Below are 13489 nucleotides of genomic sequence, written 5' to 3' on the forward strand. Positions count from 1 at the left end.
CACTTTCAAAGCCTTGCCACACCAGAAACAGTTCAATGACTGCATGAAAGAGATAAATACACCTACACCTAAAGGGAAAAAAGGAAGTACTACGTCGTTTTGTTATTTCCCTACCGAGGTATGTAACTAAGAAGTGGCTTATGAGTTAACTAAGAGCCACTTAGCAACAGAAGGGAGTAAAAGAACGAGTTAACGAAATGCACATTCAGTTCCCATTCTATCTGCCGTCTTATGATGCGGCTCTGTTCCTCCTCCTCCCACTTGTGAATTATTAGTGTTTTCAGGAAGCAAAAGTAAGCGGAGAGATGCTGCTAGGCGGAGCTGATATGTAGCAGGAGGAGGGTGCAGCGTCTCCTTTTTTCCCCTCTTGAAGGGGTGGTTACTTAGGAGGTGCTCAGGGTGCACTGGAGGCCTGGGAAGCGCAGAGCACGCATAGGGTCGGCTCCGAGGCCGCAGAGCTGCTTCCCGCCGGGACGATTGAGCCCTGCGGACCCGAGGTCAACAGAAGGCGACAGCAGGGAAGCACAGCGGCCACAGAGATGTCCCCGTGCTCAGTAACTCCCGCTCCCCCTTTTCTTTCTCTAACATCCCTTTCTTCAACCGGCTCCTCCGCCCACCCTCGGTTGCCCAGAAAGCGGATATAACGAGGCCGCGGGTCGCCGGCGAGTGCACGAAACTCCCGCTCCCGGCAGCAGCGGCGGCGGCGGTGCGCCTGCGCGCCGAGTCACGCGCGGTGCGGCGCGGCGCGGGGGCGGATCGGCGCCCGGGGGGGCTGTAATTTGCCGCGCTGGTTGCCGCCCTCAGCTGTGCCGGGCGGTTCCGGGTTCTCCCTCTCCCGCGCCTCAGGCCACCATGGTGCTGGAGTCGGTGGTCGCGGACTTGCTGAACCGCTTCCTGGGGGACTATGTGGAGAACCTGAACAAGTCCCAGCTGAAGCTGGGGATCTGGGGCGGTAAGCGAGAGGGCGCGGCCGCGGGCTGTCTGGGGTTGCCGGCGCTGGCCGAGGGGCCCACGCCGCGGGCTGCTCCTTTCCTGGTTCCAGCCTGGGCCGTGCTCCCTTCGCTGCCCGAGACTCCGCTTCCGGGGGGGGGGGCGCTCGGCTGGGCCCCCTCCCTGGGCCGCAGGTGCGGGGCGTGGGGAGGCCTGCGCTGGCCTCCGCCGCCACGGGGTGTCCGCCCGGGCTGCCGGGATTCCCGGGTTTCGCGACCTTGAGGCCGAAGCCCCTGCCCCGTCCCACCTGCCCACCTTGGGCGGCCTCTCCCTGCCCTCAGCCTGGCCCCTTTGGCCCCGAAGCATAAAGAACCCCTCTCTGCTCCCACACCGCGTGGAGCGAGGATGGCTGCGTGGCCTCACACGTTCAAAGTGGCACCAAGGAAGAAGAAAAAAGAAATTGTGTTTCGCAGTGATCTTTTTGGCAGTTGATAGCGAGCAGGAGCTGGCTTCTCTTTAACATTGCAGGGTTTGGGAAAGGATCGGCAGGCAGGGGAGGATCTTTACGAAAGGCTTGTCGGTAGGGATTCTTACTCATAATACTTTGAGCTTCTGAGAACGTGACAGCTTCCCTTAATATTGCTTATTCTCTCAACAGGAAGAGGACTTTCAGTTTTGTTTTGGAGCGATAGAGAGAAATTCAGGCCACGACCAGCATCATCATAAGGTGCTGCTTGGTTGCACGCCGAAGAATTTACACCAATGCTTCTACCCTAGGGGTTGTGTATAGAAGTAGACTGTTAGTGTGCTTCTCCATTCTTCAAAAAGATTATTTGCACCATTTACATGTTAAGCTTTGGGGACGTTGGGGATACTTTTGCACTCTGCAGAAGACTTTTGGGCATTTTGTCAGCTTTGGAGGGAAATCTAAAGAACTACTCAAGTGGATGGAACTGCTTTTAATTCAGTCAACAAGTAGTCCTAGCCCCATCTGTCCTATACAGTAGCCACTATAGGAGCACTTGCAACGTAGTTAGTGCAAATTGAGGTGTGCTAGAAGTATAAAGTACACACCGAGTTTTGAAAATACTTAGTAGGAGAAAGAGTGTAATATCTCAACAATGTTTTATGTTGATTACATGGTGAAATAATAATATTTGAATATATTAGGTTAAATAAAGTATATCATTAAAATTTATTCCCCCATTTCTTTTTACTTTTAAAAAAATCTGACTCCTAAAATTTATAATTACATATATGGACCGTATATATATACATATACAGAGACAGAAAGAGAGAGAGAGAGAGAGAGAGAGAGCGAGCAATTTTTTTGTGCTGCCCTAAATTACAGAGGAGCCTGCTTTTAGTAGTTTACTGATCTTTTTATTGGTTCTGCGTGGTTTGCCCAGCATAACATATTTTGTTTACATGCCCTCCCCTCACACTTAGTGCAAGAGAAAGAGAAGTAAAGGAGACATTTAAGGAATTAAATGGCCAGTGCCTTCTGCAGGGATTAAGTGTTTCTTCAGACTACTGTCTAATAATACAAATTATTTCTTGTAGTTTGTAAACACTATTTGAAATCTGAAAAGGCTCTGGGCTAGCATTTAGGAAAAACCTGGGTTTGAGGTTGGTGTGTTCGACAATCCATTTACCTCACTGGTCCTTAATTTCTTCATCTTAATTTCACCTTTAATAGAAAAAAAATCATACCAGAAAATATAATATTCCTATGTAATCACTACTCAGAATTGCTTACCCAAGTTAAAACGTTTTGCCCTATTTATCTCAGATTTTTAAAAATTAAATAAAGTTTATGGATACAGTCGAAGATTCCTTCCCTCCCATATCTTATTTTCCTTTTTGTTTTTCTTTAAGACTTAGGGGTTGGACTAGGTAACACCTAAGGGTCCTTCCAGGGCCAATACTCTGTGATTCTAATTGTAAATATACTGTGAAATTGTGAAGTATACTGCCTGAGGATTTTGAATTTTTTCATGTTAGAAATTAAAATGCCATTATAATTTTACATCATTCTTGCCCTCTTTTTTGGTGAAGTGTAGGAAAGGAAACTTTCTTTTCTTGCAATTTATTATTATTTTTTTTACAATAAGGTATTCTGCCCATGGCCAACATCAACTTTATAATAGGCCAGAGCAAATAAACCCATTTCTTTTAGGAAATGCCTCCAGTGGAAGTCCAATCAGGTTTATCAGCCCATAGCTGTGCTTCTGGATATATAAAGGTCATTTCTTCTCGCTTTGAACTTCTGTGACTTGAATAAGGCCAGAGCAGCGTGAGCTCCTTCATTAAGTTGTACTGCCACTTGCTCTGCATTCATGGTGAGAGATGGTAGTTAGATCATGTTTCTTTCCTTTCTGTTCTTCACTTGGTACCAGTGAGCAGAGAGCCACAGTCATGAAATACGACAAGAAAAATAAAGTTTCAGCCTCATGCTGATTACTTGTGAATCCAAATCTATATATATATAGTCTTAACAGGTAGTCGGAGGGCAGCTTGAGAATGCAAGAAAAAACAGGCCTCTTTGCTTCTTTTTATCTTGATCCATAAAACATAGCAGTATCTAAGTGTTTCTAAACCTATTGAGGAATTTTTTTTTATTCCTTTCCTCCCAGCCAACACTTGGTGTAGTGAAAGCCACATTTCTTATTAGCTTGTCCTATAGTATGTAAAGTGAACAACAAAAAGTTCAATATTATAATGTACTTAGACTTAGGTATCATTATTTAAAACAACACTTTAAAATTTTATTGAAAACAACTTTCCACATATTTGAATAGTATCATAAATTAAAACTTCACCTCTTTTCTACAAATAGAGCTGGAAGGTGGTACTTGGGTAACCATTCTGCTAGGAGGCTCTGCCATACTACTCACTCTTACGAAAGCCCTGAAATATACTTGAAAAGGAGAAAGTTCAGTGGTGACATAGCAGCTTTCCAACTTTCTTTGCCAAAACTTCCTGTTTCAATAGGGAAATGGAAGAGTGAGCGTCAGTTGTTTCTTCTCCTTCCCTTAGCTTCCCCTCCCAAGATAAAGTTACTGTGAACTCCTATTAGAATGAGTCTAGATGGGTTAATTTGGGTTAAATATTGAGTGAGCCAAAAGGTTTGTTCGTTTTTTTTTTCTGTAAGATGGCTCTAGTAGCACTTAGTTCTTTAACTTCATTTGAAAACATTTTGTTAGATTGTATGTGACAGCTCTCACATCAGCATGCATTTAAAAAAAGAGTTTTCAAAATTGGTGAATTTTTGTGTAGCTGTTTTAATATTGAAGATGGAAGAAAAAAAGCAGCATTTTCGGCATATTATGCTTTATTATTTCAGGAAAGGTAAAAACGAAACTGAAATGCACAAAAAGTTGTGCAGTGTATGGAGAAGGTGCTGTGACTGATCGAACGTGTCAAAAGTGGTGTGTGAGGGCTTCCCTGGTGGCGCAGTGGTTGGGAGTCCGCCTGCCGATGCAGGGGACGCGGGTTCGTGCCCCGGGCTGGGAGGATCCCACATGCCGCGGAGCGGCTGGGCGCGTGAGCCATGGCCGCTGAGCCTGCGCGTCCGGAGCCTGTGCTCTGCAACGGGAGAGGCCACAACAGTGAGAGGCCCATGTACCGCAAAAAAAAAAAAAAAAAAAAAAAGTGGTGTGTGAAATTTCGTTCTGGAGATTTCTCCCTGGACGATGCTCCATAGTCTGGTAGACCAGTTGAAGTTGATAGCGATCAAATCGAAACAATAATTGAGAACATACAACGTTATACTGCACAGGAGATAGCCAACATACTAAAAATATCCAAATCAAGTGTTGAAAATCATTTACACCAGCTTGGTTATGTGAATCGCTTTGATATTTGGGTTCCACCTAAGTTAAGTGAGAAAAACCTTCTTGACCATATTTCCGCCTGCGATTCTCTACTGAAACGTAATGAAAACGTTCCGTTTTTAAAACAAATTGTGATGGGCGATGAAAAGTGGATACTGTATAGTAATATGGAACTGAAAAGATCGTGGGGCAAGCGAAATGAACCACCACCAACCACACCAAAGGCCGGTCTTCGTCCAAAGAAGGTGATGTTGTGTAATGGTGGGATTGGAAGGAGTCCTCTATTATGAGCTCCTTCCGGAAAACCAAACAATTAATTTCAACAGGTACTGCTCCCAGTTAGACCAACTGAAAGCAGCACTCGACGAAAAGCGTCCAGAATTAGTTAACAGAAAATGCATAATCTTCCATCAGGATAACCGTTTACTACATTGACATAGTATTCTTAGGCCAGTCACTTAAGCTCTCCAAGCCCCAGTTTCTTTCTGTGTCCTGCCTCCTTCACCAGGAGGCTGTGAGGATCAAGTAATGTAATAGCTCTGAAAGTGTTTTCTAAAATAGAAAGGTTTGGGCCTCCCTGGTGGCGCAGGTGGTTGAGAGTCCGCCTGCCGATGCGGGGGGTGCGGGTTCGTGCCCCGGTCTGGGAGGATCCCATATGCCGCGGAGCGGCTGGGCCCGTGAGCCATGGCCGCTGAGCCTGCGCGTCCGGAGCCTGCGCGTCCGGAGCCTGTGCTCCGCAACGGGGGAGGCCACAGCAGTGAGAGGCCCGCATACCGCAAAAAAAAAAAAAAATAAAAAAAAAAAAAAAATAAAATAAAATAGAAAGGTTTATGTTCTTATTGTAGTCATTCCTATTTCAGTACAATATGCATTCTAATTAATTGAGTCAAGACTTATTGAGTACCTACTATGAGGAGAATCAATAAGGAGTTTATGATCAGGTTGGGGATTTAAATAGTTAAGTGTTAAGTGCCATAAGAAAGGTGTAGTGAAACTTCTGTGAAAGTTCAGATAGGTTATTTCTGACTGGAGGTATTTAACATCAGCACTATATTTCTTGTGTTTATTTTGTAGGTCATTTTGTGTTTTAAAGGCCATTCTTGGACTGAGGTGGGCTTGTTCCAAATTATGCCAGTACCATTTGATTCTTATTCATAAATATACTAACCTTGTTATTTTCTGTAATTTAGCAACCATTTTTCTATTGAACTTTTCTGAGATGGCTCCAACTCTGCTTGCCTTGGTTTTATTTGCTAATTTAATGGATTTACTTTCATTCCCCTCTTCTGGTTCGTTTGTAAAGATTATTAGATAAATTTTGATCCAGGATTTACTTTTTTAAGATACTTCTTAAAATATCCTTCAAGATTAGCTTTGAAACTGTATATGTGACTCTAGTCATGTATGCTCATCCAAAATGTTTCTGTTTATTTATGAGTATCATACAGGGTTAAAAATTAGAAATTTTGTCTTCTGAAGCCAGACTACACTTACTGCTTGCTGTCATCCTTTAGGGTTGCCAGTCCATCATAGAAGGAAATCATTTCACAGAACTTCTCTACTTGTCTCTCACTTTGGTTTCTTTAGAAATTCATGGGATTAGGGACACTTGATTGTGGGATTGGCTTTAGTGCCTTCCTTGCTGGCAGAGTTAAGTCTATCCATCTCCAATTATTAGTCATTCTCCCCTCGCCTTTTTTTTTTTTTGGCTATTGTTAAAAGATTAGACATATTTACCCTTCGTCTAGGTTTTTCAGGAACTTCCTGTGGCCTCTTTGTGTTCTTAGCCCAGGGTGATCTGATTATAGTTATTAAAGTTATTTGCATGTGTATAGAATTATGTTATCTTGAATAGAAATGGAAAGCTAAATCTTAACTTTTTCCTTAGTATTGAGTTAAATATAAGATGGTTGATATTTAGGAGGGAGTCTGCTTTCTGTATCTGCAGAAAAGCATGCATTTTAGTGGAAGAGTACTTCTTAGCGCAGTGCCTTACTTAGATAAGGCACGCATCTACTGGTTGAATGAATGAATGCGCTTTTACCCTGGTGTTAATCAGAAATACACTGCCGTTCCTCCCCTTCTCTTTATGTTAGGACTAGTGGCTCCTCCTTCAGTGCAAATAATTCATAGACTGTATCATTCTTATTTCATTGTTATATTTACTGTTTGTTAGATAACATTCACATTTTTCAGAGAGGAAGTGTGCATTTGTTTGCTGGACTCTAAGTAGTATAAATAGATCTTTTTAATGTGTCTGTAGAGAAGGTAAATAGTAAATACAGAAAGAATTTATATAATACATATTGAGGTCATATTGACATTAGAATTTACCTTGTTTTGTTCCCCATTTCATATTACAATTTGTGTAATAGTTTTTAACATGAAAGTAATACATGTTTATTGTAAAAACTAGAAAATACTGAAGAACATTAATAAAAAATCCTTAATTCTACCTCCTAGCAATAATCGCCATTACCGTTTTTTATCTGCCTTTCTAAATATACTTGTTTAGCTCTGTTAGCCATATTGGTAGTTTTCAGTATTTCACATGTTAAATACCATCTATTACTTCGTTAAAGAACGAGAAAGTAGAAAGTGTGCTTTTTATGAGGGCGCTTATTATGTTAGTGCCTTAATAATTATTAGAAAATGCTTCATATCTACTGCAGGTTACTTGTGAGCACTCCTGGTGACCCTTGACCCACTAGTTGAAAATTAATGGGTAGGACAATCAAAATTCATGAGCAAGTTTATAAGTCTCCGTATGGTCTTAGATCATGTTAAATTGGTTTGGATTCCTTCAAATATGCACTAGCTTCTGTGCAGATCAATTCTTTTGGCCTGAGTAGAATTCCCAATTGTAATTTTTTGTAATATGCCATCTGACAGTTAAACCCAGGAATATTTTTCCACTTTATGTAATTTTTATACATATAATGCATTTTAAGGATTTTTTCCCAATTCTCAAACACATCAGTTTTCCATGACTACTGTATTATCCCTATATTTGGTCAGTGATGACATCTTGTCATTTCTGCCTCCAGAGTAACCTGTTGTTGGTGTTGTTGAATTGGTTTTTATTTTTACTTCTTTTTTAAAAATTTTATTTAATTAATTTTTTTATACAGCAGGTTCTTATTATCTATTTTATACATACTAGTGTATATATGTCAATCCCAATCTCCCAATTCCTCCCACCACCACCACCTTGGGGTCCGTACATTTGTTCTCTACATCTGTGTCTCTATTTCTGCCTTGTAAACCGGTTCATCTGTACCATTTTTCTAGATTCCACATATATGTGTTAATGTATGATATTTGTTTTTCTCTTTCTGACTTACTTCACTCTGTATGACAGTCTCTAGATCCATCCACGTCTCAACAAATGACCCAGTTTCGTTCCTCTTTATGGCTGAGTAATATTCCAATGTATATAGGTACCACGTCTTCTTTATCCATTCGTCTGTCGATGGGCATTTAGGTTGCTTCCATGTCCTGGCTATTGTAAATAGTGCTGCAATGAACACTGGGGTGCATGTATCCTTTCGAATTATGGTTTTCCCTGGTATATGCCCAGGAGGGGAATTGCTGGACCATATGGTAGCTCTGTTTTTAGTTTTTAAAGGAACCTCCATACTGTTCTCCATAGTGGCTGTATCGATTTACATTCCCACCAACGGGGTAAAAGGGTTCCCTTTTTTCCACAGCCTCTCCAGCATTTGTTGTTTGTAGACTTTTTGATGATGGCCATTCTGACCGTGTGAGGTGATACCTCATTGTAGTTTTGATTTGCATTTCTCTAATAATTGGTGATGTTGAGCAGCTTTTCATGTGCCTCTTGGCCATCTGTATGTCTTCTTTGGAGAAATGTCTATTTAGGTCTTCTGCCCATTTTTTGATTGGGTTGTTTGTTTTTTTAATATAGAGCTGCATGAGCTATGTATATATTTTGGAGATTAATCCATTGTCAATTCATTTGCAAATATTTTTTCCCATTCTGAGGGTTGCTTTTTCTGTTGTTTATATAGTTTCCTTTGCTGTGCAAAAGCTTTTAAGTTTCATTAGGTCCCATTTGTTTATTTTTATTTCCATTACTCTAGGAGGTGGATCAAAAAAGATCTTGCTGTGATTTATGTCAAAGAGTGTTCTTCCTATGTTTTCCTCTAAGGGTTTTATAGTGTCTGGTCTTACATTTAGGTCTCAAATCCATTTTGAGTTTAGTTTTGTGTATGGTGTTAGGGAGTGTTCTAATTTCATTCAGTTACATGTAGCTGTCCAGTTTTCCCAGCACCACTTATTGAAGAGACAGTCCTTTCTCCATTGTATATCCTTGCCTCCTTTATCATAGATTAGTTGAACATAGGTGTGTGGGATTATCTTCAGGCTTTTTATCCTGTTCCATTGATCTATAGTTCTGTTTTTGTGCCACTACCATATTGTCTTGATTACTGTAGCTTTGTAGTATAGTATGAAGTCAGGGAGTCTGAGTCCTCCGGCTCTGTTTTTTTCCCTCAAGATTGCTTTGGCTATTCGGGGTCTTTTGTGTCTCCATACAAATTTAAGATTTTTTGTTCTAGTTCTGTAGAAAATGCCATTTGTAATTTGATAGGGATTGCATTGAATCTGTATATTGCTTTGGGTCGTATAGTCATGTTCACAATATTGATTCTTCCAATCCAAGAACATGGTATATCTCTCCATCTGTTTGTGTCATCTTTGATTTCTTTCATCAGTGTCTTAGTTTTCTGAGTATAGGTCTCTTACCTCCTTAGGTAGGTTTATTCCTAGGTATTTTATTCCTTTTGTTGCAATGGTGAATAGGATTGTTTCCTTAATTTCCTTTCTGATATTTTGTTGTTAGTGTATAGGAATGCAAGAGATTTCTGTGCATTAATTTTGTATCTGGCAGCTTTACCAAATTCATTGATTAGCTCTTGTAGTTTTCTGGTGGCATCTTTAGGATTATCCATGTATAGTATCATGTCATCTGCAAACAGTGATGGTTTTACTTCTTCTTTTCTGATTTGGATTCCTTTTGTTTCTTTTTCTTCTCTGATTGCCGCGGCTAGGACTTCCCAAACTATGTTGAATAATAGTGGCGAGAGTGGACATCCTTGTCTTTTTCCTGATCTTAGAGGAAATGCTTTCACTTTTTCACAATTGAGAATGATGTTTGCTGTGGGCTTGTCATATATGGCCTTTATTATGTTGAGATAGGTTCCCTCTGTGCCCACTTTCTAGAGAGTTTTTATCATAAATGGGTGTTGAATTTTGTCAGAAGCTTTTTCTGCATCTATTGAGATGATCATATGGTTTTTATTCTTCAGTTTGTGAATATGGTGTATCACATTGATTGATTGGAATATATTGAAGAATCCTTGTATCCCTGGGATAAATCCCACTTGATCATGGACTATGATCCTTTTAATGTGTTGCTGGATTCTGTTTGCCAGTATTTTGTTGAGAATTTTTGCATCTATATTCATCAGTGATATTGGTCTGTAGTTTTCTTTTTTTGTAGTATCTTTGTCTGGTTTTGGTATCAGGGTGATGGTGACCTCGTAGAATGAGTTTGGGAGTGTTCCTTCCTCTGCAGTTTTTTGGAAGAGTTTGGGAAGGATGGGTGTTACTCTTCTCTAAATGTTTGATAGAATTCACCTGTGAAGCCATCTGGTCCTGGACTTATGTTTGTTGGAAGACTTTTAGTCACAGTTTCAATTTCATTACTTGTGATTGGGCTGTTCATATTTTCTGTTTCTTCCTGGTTCAGTGTTGGAAGGTTATACCTTTCTAAGAATTTGTACATTTCTTCCAGGTTGTCCATTTTATTGGCATAGAGTTGCTTGTAGTAGTCTCTTATGACACTGTATTTCTGCGGTGTTTGTTGTAACTTCTCCTTTTTCATTTCTAATTTTATTGGTTTGAGTACTCTCCCTCTTTTTCTTGATGAGTCTGGCAAAAGGTTTATCAGTTTTGTTTATCTACTCAAAGAACCAGCTTTTCGTTTTATTGATCTTTGTTATTTCTTTGTTTCTATTTCATTTATTTCTACTCTGATCTTTATGGTTTCTTTCCTTCTGCTAATTTTGGGTTTTTATTATTCTTCTTTCTCTAGTTCCTTTAGGTGTAAGATTAGATTGTTTATTTGAGATTTTTCTTGTTTCTTGAGGTAGGATTGTATTGCTATAAACTTCCCTCTTAGAACTGCTTTTGCTGCATCCCATAGGTTTTGGATCGTCGTGTTTTCATTGTCATTTGTCTCTAGGTGTTTTTTGATTTCCTCTTTGATTTCTTCAGTGATCTCATGGTTATTTAGTAATGTATTGTTTAGCCTCCATGTGTTTGTGTTTTTTACGTTTTTTCCCGCTGTACTTGACTTTTAATCTCATAGCGTTGTGGTTGGAAAAGATGTTTGATATGATTTCAGTTTTCTTAAATTTCCCGAGGCTTGATTTGTGACCCAAGATTTGATTTATCCGGGAGAATGTTCCTTGTTCACTTGAGAAGAAAGTGTAATCTGCTGTTTTTGGATGAAATGTCCTATAAATATCAGTTAAGTCTATCTGGTCTGTTGTGTCATTTAAGGCTCGTGTGTCCTGATTACTTTTCTGTCTGGGTGATCTGTCCATTGGTGTAAGTGAGGTGTTAAAGTCCCCCACTATTATTGTGTTACTCTCGACTTCCTCTTTTATAGCTGTTAGCAGTTGCCTTATGTATTGAAGTGCTCCTATGTTGGGTGCATATATATTTATTTATTTTTTATTTTTTATTTTTTTTGCGGTACACGGGCCTCTCACTGCTGTGGCCTCTCCCGTTGTGGAGCACAGGCTCCGGACGCGCAGGCTCAGCAGCCATGGCTCACGGGCCCAGCCGCTCCGCGGCATGTGGGATCTTCCCGGACTGGGGCACGAACCCGTGTCCCCTGCATCGGCAGGCGGACTCTCAACCACTGCGCCACCAGGGAAGCCCGGTGCATATATATTTATAATTGTTATATCTTCTTTTTGGATTGATCCCTTGATCATTATGTAGTGTCCTTCCTTGTCTCTTGTAACATTCTTTATTTTAAAGTCTCTTTTATCTGATATGAGTATTGGTACTCCAGCTTTCTTTTGATTTCCACTGGCATGGAAAATCTTTTTCCATCCCCTCACTTTCAGTCTGTATGTGTCTGTAGGTCTGAAGTGGGTCTCTTGTAGACAGCATATATATGAGTCTTGTTTTTGTATCCATTCAGGCAGCCTGTGTCTTTTGGTTGGAGCATTTAACCTATTCACATTTAAAGTAATTATCGATATGTATGTTCCTGTTGCCATTTTCTTAATTGTTTTGGGTTTGTTTTTGTAGGTCCTTTTCTTCTCTTGGGTTTCCCACTTAGAGAAGTTCCTTTAGTATTTGTTGTAGAGCTGGTTTGGTGGTGCTGAATTCTCTTAGCTTTTGCTTGTTTGTAAAGCTTTTGATTTCTCTGTCAAATCTGAATGAGATCCTTGCCGGGTAGAGTAATCTTGGTTGTAGGTTCTTCTCATTCAACACTTTAAATATATAGTGACATTCCCTTCTGGCTTGTAGAGTTTCTGCTGAGAAATCAGCTGTTAACCTTATGGGAGTTCCCTTGTAAGTTATTTGTCATTTTTCCCTTGTTGCTTTTGATAATTTTTCTTTGTCTTTAAATTTTTTGGTTTGATTAATATGGGTGTCAGCATGTTTCTCCTTGGGTTTATCCTGCCTGGGACTCTCTGCGCTTCCTGGACTTGGGTTGCTATTTCCTTTCCTATGTTAGGGAAGTTTTCGACTATAATCTTTTTACATATTTTCTTGGGTCCTTTCTCTCTCTCTTCTCCATCTGGGACCCCTATAATGTGAATGTTGCTGCGTTTAATGTTGTCCCAGAGGTCTCTTAGGCCGTCATCATTTCTTTTCATTCTTTTTCTTTATTCTCTTCTGTACAGTGAATTCCACCATTCTGTCTTCTAGTTCACCTATCCGTTCTTCTGTGTCAGCTATTCTGCTGTTGATTCCTTCTAGTGTATTTTTCATTTCACTTATTGTATTGTTTATCTCTGTTTGTTTGTTCTTTAATTCTTCTAGGTGTTTGTTCTTTAATTCTTCTAGGTCTTTGTTAAACATTTCTTGCACCTTCTCGATCTTTGCCTCCATTCTTTTTCTGAGATTCTGGATTGTCTTCACTATCATTATTCTGAATTTTTTTCCTGGAAGGTTGCCTATCTCCACTTCATTTAGTTGTTTTTCTGGGGTTTTTTCTTGTTCCTTCATCTGGTACACAGTCCTCTGTCTTTTCATTTTGTCTGTCTTTCTGTGAATGTGGTTTTCGTTCCACAGGCTGCAGGATTGTAGTTCTTTTTGGTTGTTCTGTCTGCCCTGTGGTGGATGTGGCTATCTCCAAAATAACTTTTTAATCTATCTCTTTGACTCTGAAGTTACTGCCTACTTCAGGTTTTAATTTCTCTGCATTATATTGTAGATGCTTTCTTCCTATTATTATGCTGTAGTATTTTCTTCCCATTTGTGAGGCGTCTTACCTCTTACTTTCCTTTTGAAGTTTTTAAGTTTATCTTAGGAAATTTACAATATACTTATGCAAAGGAAATGAACTTTATTATATGGCAATAACAACTGTGATTATTTTAGTATCTAGTCTTGTAGTTGTTATCTGTGCATAGGAAGCATAGTATTTTTAAAATAATAAATGTGTCATGAGT

General features: G+C 40.0%; 1 protein-coding gene across 2 annotated transcripts in view; it reads left to right on the forward strand.

Annotated features, from left to right (window-relative positions):
* Positions 1 to 773: 773 nt before the first annotated feature.
* Positions 774 to 13489, forward strand: part of VPS13C (vacuolar protein sorting 13 homolog C) — a 183144-nt gene continuing 170428 nt past the window's right edge. For both annotated transcript variants that reach the window (XM_060097248.1, XM_060097249.1), the window contains exon 1: positions 774 to 952. In XM_060097248.1, the coding sequence (XP_059953231.1) occupies positions 853 to 952 (100 nt within the window). In that variant the 5' untranslated portion in view covers positions 774 to 852. The remainder of the gene's footprint in view (positions 953 to 13489) is intronic.

This window comes from Mesoplodon densirostris, chromosome 4 (genome assembly GCF_025265405.1).
Source record: "Mesoplodon densirostris isolate mMesDen1 chromosome 4, mMesDen1 primary haplotype, whole genome shotgun sequence".
Lineage (NCBI taxonomy): Eukaryota > Metazoa > Chordata > Mammalia > Artiodactyla > Ziphiidae > Mesoplodon > Mesoplodon densirostris.